The sequence below is a fragment of the Cetorhinus maximus genome, chromosome 14, assembly GCF_964194155.1.
Source record: "Cetorhinus maximus chromosome 14, sCetMax3.hap1.1, whole genome shotgun sequence".
NCBI classification, from domain to species: Eukaryota; Metazoa; Chordata; class Chondrichthyes; order Lamniformes; family Cetorhinidae; genus Cetorhinus; species Cetorhinus maximus.
The window spans coordinates 105,175,115-105,191,431 of NC_135892.1; the positions used below are offsets into that span (position 1 = coordinate 105,175,115).

General features: G+C 39.6%; 1 protein-coding gene across 1 annotated transcript in view; it reads right to left on the bottom strand.

Annotated features, from left to right (window-relative positions):
* Positions 1-299: 299 nt before the first annotated feature.
* The window catches only part of LOC144689906 (deubiquitinase DESI2), a 55,447-nt gene continuing 39,429 nt past the window's right edge, over positions 300-16,317 (bottom strand). The window contains exon 5 of the mRNA XM_078557407.1: positions 300-3,791. Coding sequence (XP_078413533.1) covers positions 3,549-3,791 — 243 coding nt within the window. The 3' untranslated portion in view covers positions 300-3,548. The remainder of the gene's footprint in view (positions 3,792-16,317) is intronic.

A 16,317-nucleotide genomic window follows, 5' to 3' on the forward strand; every position in this document is an offset into this window, starting at 1 on the left:
TGAACACCCAGATCCCTCTGTACTGAGTTCTGCAATCTCTCTCCATTTAAATAGTGTGCTGCTTTAATATTCTTCAACCTGGAATTGTGACAGATAAAAGCAAAAAATAAAAATACTTAAACCTGACAAATCTCTTAAAAAAAAGTGACCAGACTCCACGTGCCAAGGTTTGAAAGTGCCTTGAACATAGTCCCCTTTTACTATAGTCTCCACTGCAAGCAAGAAAGATGCAGATAACATGGGCTGTAAGCTCTGGCAATTGAAGTTCTGACAATAAAATAAGTCCAAAATCAACCAAGTTTTAGAACAAACAAGTTTTTTTTAATGCTGCCATCACATTTTGTTCAAAAAAATAAAGTACAAGAACTACTTTCAAAGTTTGCAAGGTCAGGAATAGTAAAGGGACAATTGCCCTACCCTTTGCTTAAATTAGATATAACATGACTTAATATTACATACAGCTACTGGAGTGGAAAATGTTACGAGGTATTTTGGATGAATTGACCTGGATCATCAACAGGTCCCTGTGTCACAATTAAAAAGGCACCTCACAGAAGTACCCTGGCAATCGGGTACGTAACATATTCTGTACCATCTAAGAGGCAGTGGTGTGTGAACAAGAGCAACTTTTACTCAAGATACAGCGGTACACTGTGCCTGTGGGTCTCACTCAGTGAAGCAGTGCTACAAAAGGCCAGAACCAATATTTGGAGCATCATGCATATGTAGTTAACCCCTTCAGTCCGGAGTACAAATTAACACATAACATTGTACTTTTCTCCCCTCTTCAAAACCCAATTCTACTCTTGCCATGCTACATAGATAATCCTAAAAGAATGTTTTTAGCCAGGTAGCTATAACCAATTTCTACTGGACCGCTTTAACATAAAGGAGGGTTCAATGTTCACACTTAGAGGGTGGCCACTTTTCCTGGCATTTGTGATGCATGTGCACCTGAATTGTTCTATCCATTCACCTGTAGACATCAAGTTTTGCTTACCCCTGGTATGGCACAAGGTCACTAACCCTCCCTAACCAAAGTGGCCTGAAATATCATTGCTGACCCTCTAACTGTACAGATCAACGGAACACAACGAAGAAGTGGGAGGATCCCCATCTCGACACCGCTTTGAAATCAGTCTATCACCCACCATTGAATTCTACAGTGGAAGGGAGTCTGAAACAGCTCCGGCTCTCAGCAGCCCATAATTAACTTGGATAGGTCACTTGCACAGACATGTTAACAGAATTGTGCTCAAGATCTAGCAGTTCATGGAAAATGGACATCAAATTCAGAGTTATAAAGTGTGTGGTGTCAGTGCCAAGGTTTGTACCCAGTTCAATTAGAGTGTACACTAAGCTACCACTGGTCTGCAAAGGGTTAAAAACATATGCAGCCCATCAGGGACTGACACCTGTTGTAAAGCAATTACTAACTCCTTTACTTAGTAACAATTAACCAAAAAATGGCCTCATATCATTTATCATTCTCCTATGATATATACTGCCAAAACATTTCCTTCCACTCCATATAACACTCCATCACTGAGACAGTAGGCAAAGTGTACCACGAACAAACCAGTCAGTAGGAAGTTTATTAGCCAAACATAAGTAAGCTGACTTACTCTCCCATTTTTCCCTGCCTGCCACTCAGTTAATGCGTCTCCTTCGACAGACGCAGCAGAGATAGGGAGATCACAATTTAGTCACTGGACTGGAATCAACTCTGTACTCGGGTAAGCAACAATAGCCAGTGATCTTGACAGCAGTTGTATTACTCAACAAAAGTTAGGCAGTGTTAGGAATACTATTGCATAGCAACACAACTCTTGGCGGGATGTCAAGAACTCCTGTGTGAAGCACAATTAGAATCATTCAGGGATCAGAATCATTCTCTGTCAGAATTATACAATGACACACCGTTAACATCAGAGGATGTTAAAGAAAAAGGCCTTGGAATCTTGATCTATATTTGACAACTTTGCCATGTAACTTGCCATCCAACCGTACATTCTTGAGTGTGGTAACACTCTTATCAAGTGTGTTCTAACATCAAACAGTTTTAGTAAATATTAAACTGTTTTTGCAAGTGAACTCTATGGGCTGGCTAGAAAGATTTGTTTGGCATGGTGGTTGGTACCCAAGTAGGATTCGTGTACACCTGATTGCCAAGCACAGAAACACAATGTCCCTTTAAGTCACCTTTTATAAGTTTAGGATAGTCTGTAACACCCCATTTACAAACTCTCTAAGGCACACAACAGCGCAGAGTGTCAATCGCAAAGACAACCTGCTAAAGGATTGCTGAAATGTACAGTGGTTTTCTTTTCAAAAAAGGAAAAGGAACACAGAAAGACAGGGAATGAGGGTTTGCACAAGCCTGGGACAGATACATAATTCATCCCCAGGGTGGGTGGATAAGCATGTGATTGAAACATAATTTCCTTAGAATACTGTAAATCACTTCTGAGAAGTAAAACTTCCATAATAGACTCCCAATATTGTCAAAGGGATTTCATAATTAGAAAATGACAGTGAACATTTTTATCTCACAATTCATGATTCACAATAGCCCAAGTGTACATTTTAAAGTGCTAATCCCTCCTACAATGTAAGTCAGTTAGAAAAGATTAGACAGGAGTTCCTACAGGTTTCAAAATTCCTTGAGGAGCAACTTTCGACGCTAAAGTTTTAAACAGACTACGTACAATACTAGCAGAATGAGGCAACCTGAACAGTATGCCAATTAGTATTAGGGTTTGTTTCACTTACTGGTCTATGCAGCTGAAGAGGTCTTTGATTCTTAGCCTCAAGAGCAGAGGCGCTAATTAGTTCATTATTACAAACTCAAGCACCCTGTTCATTGAGAATGCTGGTGAAAGTCTTATTGCTCGACTTTGATGTTTTGTACTCTGTCTGTGCACAATAATAGCATTGTATCTTCGGATGTTGCAGACTGGTACAGTTTTGGAAGCGTGCAAGATATTGATTTTGTCGCATTCTTTGAAAAAACACAACTGAAAATGTTATTAAATATGGTAAAAGTAAGTATTATCATGAAGGGATGAGGGGGGTGGAGAATAACGCAAAGGGGGGAAGTTAAGGTTTTTAGAGTAGATTAATCACCAGTGAACTTCATTACTGTACCTGTCTACAACAGTTAGAGTGCTTTAAAAAATATAAAATTACCAGTTACAACAGGTTGTTAAGCGTTGATCTCAGTTACTGGACTTTGTAAACAATTATCCAAAATACTGTATATATACACGTATATATACATATAGTTTTCAAAAGCAGTTCTTTACAGTGACCCCTTCAAGCCATCAGAAAGGAGGAAAGAACATGGAATATCAACGACAAAACATAATTTTGAACATGAAACAAACGCCAGGTGAAGTAATAAAAAAATCAAAAATGAGAAATAAGGATCTAGAATGTTCAGCACCCTGCAGGAGCAGTTTCTAATGATTGTGATAATTACTTTTTTTTTAAATTAAAAAAAGTCAGTTGTATGTCCTACAAAGTCAATCTCAAGTCTCTGCGGAGGATCATAATTTGGTGTGGTGGCCTGAGGTGGGCAAAGTGGACCTAGAGGTCGACGCTGAGGCAGAAGTTGAAGCTGCTGCATCTTCTCCCTCCCCGAGCTCATCCTGCAGCTCCTGGCTTACGCTGGTCTGCAGTGCCGCAGGTGTCAGCCATTCTTTCGGCAAGCAACTCTGGAGAAATGGAATACAGGAACTGAAGTGAGCCAGCCGGTTAACCCAGCGAGGTATCTCTTTTCCACAGAGAATCTGTTGTAAAAGAAAATAGAAACGGAATGTCATTTTAAAATAGTTTCCAAATTTGATTTTCTTTAAATGTAGTAAAATTTGTTATTATTCCAGGGACAAATCAAAATGCTGCTTTGCAGATAGCTGACAAGCCTTCTGAGGTTAGGTTGAGCATACCAAGGCAAATACTTTCTTCCCTCAAATTTTCTCCTCCATTTAACTCTCTGAAAAAGCTGGCTGTCCTGCAGCACCTTGTTCAAGTAATTATTCTTCCCATGTAACATAAAGAGAGGAATATTAAAAAGGTAAAGGGAATGAGCAGAGTGGGTCTGCACTTGGTAGTCCACTGGTGCAGACCTTGAGCACTAAGAGACATGACAGTTCTGTAGCACTGAACGACTGCAGATGCCGAGTGTCAGGAGGCAGTTCATTATGGAGTGTATTACATCCAAATCTGATGCTGTTCTTCCACCTCATGCACCTCCTGCAGGGATCGACAGAGAGCAATCAGGAGTAGGAATCCAGCACCTTTTTTCCCTCTACCACCGTAGAGCTTCTGCTGTAACCCAGGACGAGATCAAGTAATCCAGCAGGCTGAAGATGAAACATGGAATATTCTGGGTTTCTGTGGCTCAATTCACAGTGGGCAGCATGCTCTCTAATAGTGTCATCATGAAGCTACATCAACATTAAACCCAGTTTAGATCGACTAACCATCAATTATGCTCAAAGGCTCTTATTATCTTTGTACAGGCACTGTTTGCCTATTTATATTACTGTAGTTATCAGGACATGTGCTAAAATTATGGATGAGTTACATAATCAGGAGCTTATATTGACCTTGGCTCAGTGCCAGCACTCTTGACTCTGTATCAGACGCTTTCGGGGCATAACCCCACTCCAGAGACTTCAGCACATAATCTTTGGTTTAGTAACAGTTAATGGGGCATTACCAATGAAGGTCACAGCAAGGAAAAATAACAAAATTAAAAGCATTATATCTGAATGCACAAAGCATTCATAGCAAGATAGGCAAATAAATAGCACAAGTAGAGATAAATGGATTTGATCTAGCAGCCATTACATGATGTGGTTGCAGGTTGACCAAAGTTGGGAGCTAAATATTCCAGTGTACAGGATCTTTAGAAAATATATACAAAATGGAAGTAAAGCCCTAATAATATAGGATGAGATAAAGGCAGGAGATAGAAGGATGCAAAATTAGTATGGAAGGAGCTACGAAATAACAAAGGACAGAAAACATTTATAGGAGTCATTTATAGGTCCCTAACAGTAGTTGTTGTGTTGGACAGAGTATAAATCAGGTATCTTAGAGGAGCATGCAAAAGTGTACTGCAATAATTGTGGTGGACTTCATACAGACTGTGCAAACCAAATTAGCAAAAGTAGCTTGCAGACAGTTTTCTAGAACAACATGTCAAAAACCAATTAGGGAACAGGCTATTTAAGAACTAGTATTGTGCATTGAGACAGGATTAATTAGTAATCTTTTGGCAAAGGATCCTCTGGGGAAAAGTAAACATAATATGATAGAGTTTTATATTAAGTTTGGGGGTAATGTGGTTAAGTCTGAAATAGTGTGTAGAATTTAAACAATTTTGGTGGTATGAGGGCGAGTTGGTTGAGGCAGACTGAAATGCTGGTAAATGGGTGATGACAAACATGTAAAGGAATAAATAATAATTTTCCATCAAGAAACATTTCCTCAAGGCATAAATCTCCACTGGCAAAATGGCACAGCCATGGGTACCAAGGGAAACTAAGGATAGTATGAGATTAAAAGAGTCTTACAACATTGTCAAAAAGAGTAGAAATTCTGAGCATTTTTTAAAAAAGTCTGCAAAGGATAATCAAAAAATTGGTGGAGGGAGAAATACAATGAGAGTAAACTAGCAAGAAATATAAAACAAATTGTAAGTAATTTTACATGTATGGGAAAAGACAGGGATTAGCGTAAGCAAAGGTAGGTCCTTTGGAGGCAGGGGCAGGAGAAAATAATAATGGGGAATGAAGAAATTACAGATGTTCAACAAATAGTGTGGGTCTGTCTTCACAGTACAGAACATAAAAGGACACATTGGAAATTGTGGGGAATCATAGGGCCAATGAGAGTGAGGAAGTTAAAAGCAGTTATTAGCAAAGAAAAATTCATGGGACTAAAAGCTGCAAACCCCCTAGACCTGATGGCTTATACCCATGGATTTTAAAAGAGATGCTAGCAGAGATAGAGGATGCCTTGGTTTCAATCTTCTAGAACTCTCTAGATTCTAGAATGCACTCCTGGATTGCAAGGTAGGAAAAGTAACACTGCTATTCAAGACCGGAGAGAAACAGAAAACAGGGAACACTAGATAGGCCAGTTAACCAGGCATCAGTAAGCAAAATGCCAGACTTTATTAAGGATGTTGTTAACAGGGCACGTGGAAAATCTTTGCTGGTTCCTTTGCTCCTCCAGTTTAACATACGGACTTGCATTCACAATCTTGTTCAAGCTAGCCAAATTTGCACATGACATTAATCTTTTTGGGGGATGCATGGGGCAGAGAAGGGGACTAGAATCAGAAGATGCCAGCAAAATCTTATGAAGAAAACTTGTCCAAGGATGTAGCTGGGCTGATTAGAGGTAAATGAAGTTTAATAATATACAAGCAAAATACTACATATATTGGAAGAAAAAGGTAGGATGCACATGTAACTTCCACAGGATTGTATCTGGGAGTGGTTAATCCCAAGTGTTATGTTGTCAAGTCCTGAGTTCAAATCTCCAGAAACTGACAGGTGGTCTGGCTCAGTATACCTAGAATACTAAGTGCAATTCTGTTCACTGCATCATAAAAAGGCTATGCAGGCTCCAGAGGTTGTGCAGGACAAAGCAGCGAGGCCAATCCTTAATGTTACAGGTATGAGCCAAGCCTCTTTAGCCTCAAACTGTTTTTTCCACAGTTAGGCGTCAACAGAACAATGTAAACTCAGGAAAGATCTTCCAGATATTGAGGGCAGACAATTGGGCACAGATATTATCCTCTCTAGCTCCTTTTCCTCAAGTGCTGGTTGCTGCATGGATAGAGTCAGAAAGTCATGGGTCCAAGCCCAGATAGCTTCTTAATCTTGGAACATGTTATTCATAAATCTTTACTACTGGCAGCAGCAAACTCCAATTTGCATCTCTCTGATCCAAGCTCACACCCTTGACTTCAGAAAATCTCTGTGCTCAAACAGTGATTCCAAGTTGGCATTCATACCGGGGGAAATGGCTTCAAGCAAAGTCTACCGGATGCTTAGTAATTATATTGCTTGCTGGAGCATGCACCAGCACATACCCAATAATGTATGTGCAGGGGAAAAGATTAAATCAGCAAGCTAGCCTTTAGATGGTTTGCAGGTGAAGTATCAAAGCAATAATTACTTTTACATCTCAAGCTTAACTGCCTTATTCTATTCAATGTATCAAATAAATATTTGGTGTAAATAAAAAAACACTCTTACTAGTATGTGTCAGAATTATTTCAATAAGGTGCTTTGTTTTGGGGACACCATTGCCTGATCAAAAGAGAACCATTTTCCCTCTAGGTTCTGCTAAAGCCACTTTCCAACCACTTCGCAGGAGCTAAGTGTAACCTAAAATGACTGCCTTCCCATGGAAGAGAATGCCTGGCCTCTTTTTAAACTGACTATCTTTCAATGACCAAGTTCAAAAACTCTGTGTAGGTAGCTGTAGGCACAAGCCACATTATTGCAGACATTGATATTAACATATGTCACATCAACGAATATTTTTAAAACTTGTATCAAACTGAAGACAAATTATATATTTTTTCAAATTATCAACACAACTGTTCTAAAGCTAGGTTTGGCTCACCTATTTCTCAGTTCATTGAACAAAATTGTCCAGAAACCTCCTCAGCAAAGTTGACACTAGGATAATTATCCATTGGGATTTAATCATGGATTGCATAAAGGAAAATACATATAACTTGCATTTATGCAGCAACTTCCAGGTCTTCAGGGTATCCCGAGTGGCTCATAGATATTAGTTACTTTAGAAGTGCAACCACTGTTGTTCTGGAGGGAAATGCAGCAGCCAATTCGAACACAAGGTCCAATAGCCAACAAGATTTTACTGGTCGAGGGGTGCAATTTAGCCAGAATACTTTGAATAGTGTCATTGATCCTTTCACGCCCACCTCAACAGCAGATAGTAGCTCACTTTAGGATCTCATCCAAATGCCATTATAGCATTCCATTAAAATGGCACCATTTCTAGACTCCTCAGCATCCTTCAGCTCCACATTTGGCTATAGAGCCTACAACTTCTTTGGCCCTACACCCTGGAAAACACTCACTAAGCCCCATGCCTGGCCAAGTGCTTTGGAATGTTTTGTTAGAAACGCTATACAAAAGCAATTTGTTGAAATGTCAGTTTATTTTTTGCACCATTCCTAGGGTGAGGGCACCAACTAAGTCAAGATGACACTTGCATTTGAAAAAGAGCAAAATAAAGGGGTTACAAAATGTACCAACCAGGTTCAAATTAGTGACAAAGGAATTCAGGAAAGCAGCGTGCCTGTGTCATGCAGAGCTACATAAAAACAGGGTAGTTACCAAGTACAGTTAATAATTATATTGCCAGTTATTTTCCAAAAATCTAAAAGAATGCACTGATTTACTGGCTCTTCAACTGGAGACAAGCCGCGTTTCAATCCTCAAGATTCTCATGTGGAACAAAAAGGCTGCAAGCGATTTATTTTGGTTACACAAGACTTTGAAATTCTTTTTTCAAACACAGCTGTGTCTAAATTGCTAGTGTAATGCAGTGTAGCAACTTCCAGTTTAAAATTCTAATGCTATAATAATTAAAAGGCAAAGGAGAAGTTTGGCAAAAGCACAAGTGTATAATTGTAGAGTTGCAGAAAAACAATTCTCATTCTGAGATGCCAAATGGGAGGCCACCAAGAAAGGATGACCAACTCAAACTTGACTATACACTATGTGACCAAAGTATTTATTTTTTTGTCCATGGTGGTTTAATTATTTTCTGGCTACCATACACACTGGATTAAATTTTGATACATAGTGTATTTTTCCAACAGCAGATTATAAATTATAGTCTGGGAGGCAAAATGGCCATAGAAAAGTTATAGTACAGAAAGGGGCCATTCAGCCCATCATGTCTGTGCTGGCCAGAAAAAGATGAAAAAGAAACTAGCCGCTCATTTTAATCCAACTTGAAATGCATTATTCCCAAGAAGCATTTTTGCTACCTTTCACTTGGGTGTCAATTTTGTCAGCTTGACATGCCAATCGACTGAGAAATGCCACTATACAGTGTGGGAAAACAGTAGTTGGAAACAATCTAATGCAGTTAAAAGTAGTATAGTGTTTAACTAAAAGCAGAAAATAATGTGTAACGGAAATATCATTTTTTCTAATATTACTGTGGGAAACAGAAGCAGGCTTGTGGGGGCTGTGTTACGACTGATTTAATTGGACTGAAGACAGTCAGACTGCAAGGTTTAAATCATCAAAGGGTATAGGTGTAAAAGCAGGCATTTTGAAATGGAAATAATCGAGCTAACATTTGCATTTATAGATAAGTTGAGAGGTTGTTTGAATTTCAATGGGGAATTAGAAGGTGACAAGGCAAATGGTTCCATCTTGCAGCAGTTCATAGGCAAACAAGCAGTGGGGATATCGTGTTTTATTGACCCAAAAGCAAAAACAAGATGGAAACATGAAAGATCTCATATCTGGAAGGGTATGAGTTTCAAAGGAAGTTTAAAACAATGGATTTGAAGAACAAAAGGAGAGAAAATATATTTAGGAAAAGATTGAAAGCTGTATGAGGAGTGGCCATGTGAGATCTTGAAAGGTGTGCTGTGTGAAGACAGACTTATGAAAGATTAGTCTCTAGCCACCCCAGGGAAGTGCTTGCTTGTTCCAGAAAGCAAGGTGTTGTTAAAAGCCTTGGAATTCCATTGCCGAGTGAGAGGAAGAGAGGAGCTGTGAAATACTTTCCTTATAGCAACAGTGGGTGCCTTGTGGTAATGTTACTTGATGCTTTATAGATTAAGGATCTATTCGGACCTGGAAAAAGGTTTTTATTTTGGGAATCTAGTTAAGTAGAAGTCTTTTGGGAAATGTTGTAAAACTAAATTTAACTATGTAATTGTATTCTTGTGTGTTTAAGTTTTCTTTTATTAATAAATATTTTAATTTAATATTTAAAATCTCCCAAAGTGGTAGTGGACTCTTTACTTCTGACTTCAATGCACACCTTCTGGTAATACAAATACAAATTGCAAATCGTTGTGATAGCTTGGCCAAGTTTCCCTTTGGGATTTGGTCAGCCTGACAATGACCAGCTAAATCATAACAAATTGAAACACTCAGGAGGTCAGGTGGTGGAGGAGGAGGAGGAAGGGTTAACATCTCAGGTGTTGCAATGCTTAATCAGAATTGGTTCTTGCTACTCCATGGAGTGACTAAGGCAAAGGAGTACAGATGCATGAGGGGAAGCCAAATATCTAAATAAGGGAGCAAGCAATAGAAGGATATGTTGCTAGGTTAGGTGAAGCAAGGCGGGAGAAAACTCATGTACAGCATTAACACTGCCATCGGCCTTTGAGCCAAAATGACCCATTTCTATGCTGTAAATTCTATACAAGATCTGAAACATTAATCTTATCTTACTCTCTACATAGATGCTATTTAACCTGCTGACTGCTTCCAGTGTTTTCATTTTATATTTCAGATATCCAGCTTTTTTGCTTCACTGTTCATAATTCCTTTTCTCTTGGGATATCTTCCAAGAGCTTTGAGATTGTATAATTGTTGAATTGCAGCCAAGGAGCTATCAGTCTAAAGCCAACAGTGTCAGGGATAACCAGGGTGAATCACCACTTAAAGACTGAATAAGCCCACAATTCAAGGATCAATCTTTTGTTTAAGGTTTGCTCCCAAGAACTGACTGGTTTTAACACTTAGGGGAGAAAACTTTTTAATTACTATAAGTTAAACAACTGTATGACTATTGATCATTTACCTGTTTAATGGGCAATTAATCTGCATTGGTTTATAGCCTAAGCCATAGTCCAATAGTGTTTATTCTTCTGCCTTTCTGAAGTTGAAGAGATCACATGGCGGCTCATGACACATTTGAGTAAACCAAAATCCAGTACAAGGGTTCTCTGCCTGAGCCCTATGTTAAACTAAATATTGTCACATATAGGCATATATGAATCTAGATCTGCTTAAGAGAGTGGGAGATAATGTTGAATCCAAGAGAGTACCTCGTGTAAAATCATTTCAAAAAAATTAATTAATTCACAAAGATAAACCTAACAAAATTTCAATTGAATTCAGTTTGGAACCATTTCTAAATATTTCTTTCTGGTAAAATCCATCGGTTTTGGCCAAAATTTTTCAAACTAATCTGCCACTAAACTTTTCCTGCTGACTACCAAAATTAGAATGCCATTCTTGATCCAAGGGTCTGCCTAACCTTGATCAGCATCTCCCAAACCCATGATCTCCTTCGCCTAGAAGGACAAGGACAGTAGAAGCATGTGAACACCACCATGTCCAAGGCACACACCATACCAAGTTGGACAAATAATCACTGTTCCTTCATCGGTGCCAGGTTAAGATTTTATAACTCCTGATCCAAATGTATTTTGCGTGCGCCTTCACCACGTGGAGTTCGGGGGTTCAAGGTGTTGGATCATCACCACCTTAGGTGCAATGAGGAATGGGCAACAAATGCCAGCCTTGCCAGCAACACTCACACCATGAGAAGAAATCTAGATCTAAATACACTCTGTGGGAAAGGATGTACAAGTTTTGCATGTCCATTTCATTTGTCTATTTTTTAATATTTGAAATTTAGAGTTCAGTGCAACCTCAGCAAATTGTTAACAGTGCTTTCAAGGTTGTTCAGTTGTGGGGAAACTGGCCAAAATAAAATATTTTCAGGTTGGCGTGTGGGCACAATCGGCGGGTCCGGGAGTGGCTGGGGAACGGACCGCCGACCGCGATCGGCCCGAACCGCGATTTCATGCTGGCTGGCCAATTAATGGCCAGCCAGCATGAAAGTGTGCGCTGAAATCTTCAGCACTGCCAGGATGGGGGCAGGAGGAGGGCAGGCACTGACGTAAGCATGGATGTGGGCGAGCGCTGAATGAAAGCTCCCTGTAGGCAGAGAGCCTCACAGAGCTGAGGACTTCAAAAGTACTAAATAAAGATTTTAAAATCAGAACAAAAATGCCCAAGCATCACAAGCAGTCACCTGAACATATAAATTATAAAACTGCTGTCCATAGATTTTTTTTTTAAATTTAATAACTGAAACCTCATCCCGCCCTTTGATGAGGTTTCATGAAAAATGCAAAGGCCGCCTGGCCGATTAATCCGTCTGCCAACCGTGAGGTTAGACAAACCATGAAAAATCGGGGACAATTAAAAATTTAATGGGCTTAATTGCCCTCTTAATTGTGGGTGCGCTTCCGACTTTTGTGCGTGCCCGCCAACCGAAATATCGTGCGAGTGCGGGATGCTCACCCGACATCATCGCACACTATTTTACACTTGAGCAGATCAGGTGCACGCCCGCACGCTGACCTGAAAATTCTGCCCATGGTTACCTTTCACCCTCAGACTTACAAAATATGTAACTTTTAAAAAGTGGTTTATGACACTCCTTCACAGCTAATTTTTAAAGTCTGGTATTTTGGCAAACTGGCAGAATATTTAAAATATGCCACAAAACTGGAAACTGAAGAAAAATTTAAAATACTTCAAAATAATCAGAGCTATTTTTCAAATGTTTGTGGACACCCTGATTGACGTGGTATCTAGATAGAGGCTTAATTAAAAGCCTTATAATGACTGCACCAAAGGAGATCCTGAAGAAGTGCAGCAAAGGAAAAGTCATATGATTACTAAAAGCATGATTTTCATAAAGGTAGGAGTTCATCCTTGCCTTGTTACAGGAACTGCTTCATGAGATAAAACAGAAGGGGCAGAGACTGTCAAGAAGCTGCACTGACTTTGAATGAAAACAATTTAAATTCCTGTCTTTCCTATTTCCATTCAAAATAGCATGTTGCTCAATGGCTGCAAAGGATTGCAAAAGAATGGGAGAGATATTACTCAGATGGGAAGCTCTCATCACATATTTCCTATCCTCCCCCCCTCCCTTTTGACTCATGAGCAGCTCCTTTAACGAGGTATGGATAAACTCCAGCACAGGTAAAGACATGATCTGCTTTGCAAAATCTGGGAGGTCAAGAGTTGAGGGGAGGGCCTTGTGACAAATATCTATTGTGAAATCTCAAAATCCCATTCTTCTGCAAACTTCAGGCTTTTAAATCCCAGGTTTTGGGCTGCCAATCAATATCTCCCCCTTCTCTTTTAACCTCGAAGGTGTTCTGTGTTACGAGCCGTAACTATTTATCTTGGTTTTTGGGGAAAAAAAGAGTTCTCCCTTTGCTTTTGTTGTGAAAGTTGCAATACAAAAAAAGTAGTTAAAGTTGTTGAAGTCACATTCAAGTCAGGATAGACAAACAACTAATCTTCCCTGCACTCCATTCCTCTTGAAAAAGTGCTAGAGTGCTTATCCTTTATCAATTAAAAATACATATTTATAACCAGGTATAACATCCAGGCCTGACATCATATGCTCTACTTTGAAATCAGTATTGACACAGAACAATTTCCAAACATCTCTCTTTTCAACAGACTGCTGGCACCTCTGGAGTAATAAATCAACTTTTATCCAACAGTGCAATAACTTTTCATTTATAGAGCGCAACGGTTTCACATGAAAAATCTCCTATAGGTATGTGTAGGATTTCAAAAAAGACCAAACTATAAACAAAAATAAAACATGCCGGCAACTATGATGTGACCTCCTGGTCAGGGCCTCTCACTGGGCCTCTAATTTTTCCATTGAAGATAACAAGATCTTTTTGCAACATTAATTCCCCAGCAAGAATGGACAAGCCCTCTACAACTTACTTGTACTTGTATTTTAGGAGTTTTACAATACTTCCCAAAAACAGCAACAGCCACCATTTGGTCTAAAATTGAATAGGCAGATGCAGTTAAAGGTATTATTTTAGATAAAAACAAAAAACTACTGCAAATGCTGGAAATCCAAAACAAAAACAGAATTACCTGGAAAAACTCTGGCAGCATTGGCGGAGAAGAGTTGACGTTTCAAGTCTGCTGAAGGGTCATGAGGACTCGAAACGTCAACTCTTTTCTTCTCCGCCGATGCTGCCAGACCTGCTGAGTTTTTCCAGGTAATTCTGTTTCTGTATTATTTTAGATGTCTTTTTTTTTGATTCACCAGGTTAATCCCATTTACAACTCCAGGAAGGTTTGAAAACCGTGGGACATCCCACAAGTAAACCTACCACAGTTCTGCCAGTTTCTTTTAATTAAGAACACTGACGCAAACATTTCCCTTATTCCAATTTTGTCATCTGCATTCCTGGTTTGAGCAAAACACAGAGTATTCTCTCAGCCAGATAGCTGACCTCCTTGTTGGCAGTAGCCAAAGCTAACTCTTCAAACAATCACCAGGAAATACACAAGCATGGAAAACTCATCCATTATTTTCTTTCACTCTAAAGAAACTATTAGCAGCATGAGAGAGATTGGGAACTTGCTGGCACATAAAATTTATTCCCTTTGGAATACAAATGCATTGTCCCACATTAAATAAAAAGCTGAGTGGATAAAAAGAAGTGCTTTGCCGCTGAGTGGAAGCAGCGCTTACAAAATGTAAATTTTGCAAATATTGCAACTGGTTATGATACACATGATTACGTGACTAAGCAATAATTAATGAGAAGGTGTGGAGTGAGCAAAAGCGACAATACCAGACACCTTTCTGAACAAATTACTTGACACAAACAAACCCATACTTCAATTAATTGTTTGCAGAATGCATTGAAGTTTTTAATGTTACCAAGAATGCAGTAAAACTCGCTTTCTTCAATGCTCAACATGTTTCAGGATATCATCTACGGTGTGGTTAAACCTCTGCAATTGGTACGGACATTAATCAATACAACATTAAAACCATTAATGCTGCATTACTGCAATGAGTAACCAAAAAGGTCCCAGGCTTGATAGCTACCAATGCTGAGTTTGCTGACCTAACAACAACTTGTATTTATATAGCGTCTTTAATGTAATAAAACATCCCAAGGTGCTTCAGAGGAGCATTATCAAACAAAATTTCACCCCGAGCCACATTAAGCAATGTTAGAGCAAAAAGTAGTTTTTATTGTCTTTAATTTTAAGAAAAAAAGGTAGCGGTGGAGAAGTTTAGCAAGAAAATTCCAGATCTTAGGCCTTGGCCACCAATAAGAATTTTAAGAATAAATTAGATAGATACATGGATGGGAGAGGTTTGGAGGGTTATGGACTAGGTGCAGGTCAATGGGACTAGCGGAATAATATTTCGGCACAGACTAGAAGGGCCGAATGCCGTTTTCTGTGCTGTAGTGTTCTATGGTTCTAATAGTGGAGCCAATAAAATTGGGAATGCTCAAATAATCAGAATTAGCGGAGCACAGAACTCTTCAAATTGTGGGGTTGGAGGAGATGGGGAAGGGTGCAGCCATGGAAGGATATGAAAAGATGGATGAGAAGCTTAAAATAGAGACGTTGTTTAACTGGGAGTCGATATAGGTCCTTCAGCACATGGGTGATGGGTGAATAGCACCTGGTATGAGTTAGAATACAGGCAGTAGAAGCTTGGATGACCTTACGTTTACAGAGGGTAGAACAAGAGAGGCCAGCCAGGACAGCATTGTGACAGTCAAGTATAGACATAACAAAGACAAAGCGAACGAAGGTTTCAGCATCAGATGAGCTGAGGTCGGGGCTGAGACAGGCGACATTACAGAAATAATAGGACATCTTAGTGATGGTGCAAATATGTGGTTGGAAGGTCATCAAGGGATCAAATAGGACACCAAGGTTACCAACAGTCTGGCTGAGCCTCAGACATGGAGGGGAGTGGAGTCAGTCTTTAGGGAATAGTTTGGAGCAGGGGCCAAAGGCAAATGGATTCAATCCTCCCTATACTTAGGTGGAGGAAATTTTTGCTCACCCAGTAATAGAATTTAGAAACAGCGAGGTCAATGTACCTTAAATGGGTAGTGGTGCATCAAAGAGCCCAAGCAAAACTGAAGTCAATGTGTATCAGGGGGAAAATTCTCCACTGGTTGAAGTAATACCTAGCACAAAGGAAGGTGGTTCTGGTTGCTGGAGATCAATCATCTCAATCCCAGGTAGCGGGTAGTGTGCTAGGCCCAACCATCTTCAGCTGCTTCATCAATGACCTTCCCTCCATCATAAGGTCAGAAGTGCGAATGTTTGATGATGATTGTGCAATATTCAGCACCATTTGTGGTTCCTCAGATACTGAAGCAGTCTGTGTCCACATGCAGCAAGACCTGGACAACATTCAGGCTTGGGCTCATAAGTGGCCAGTGACATTCACACCATACAA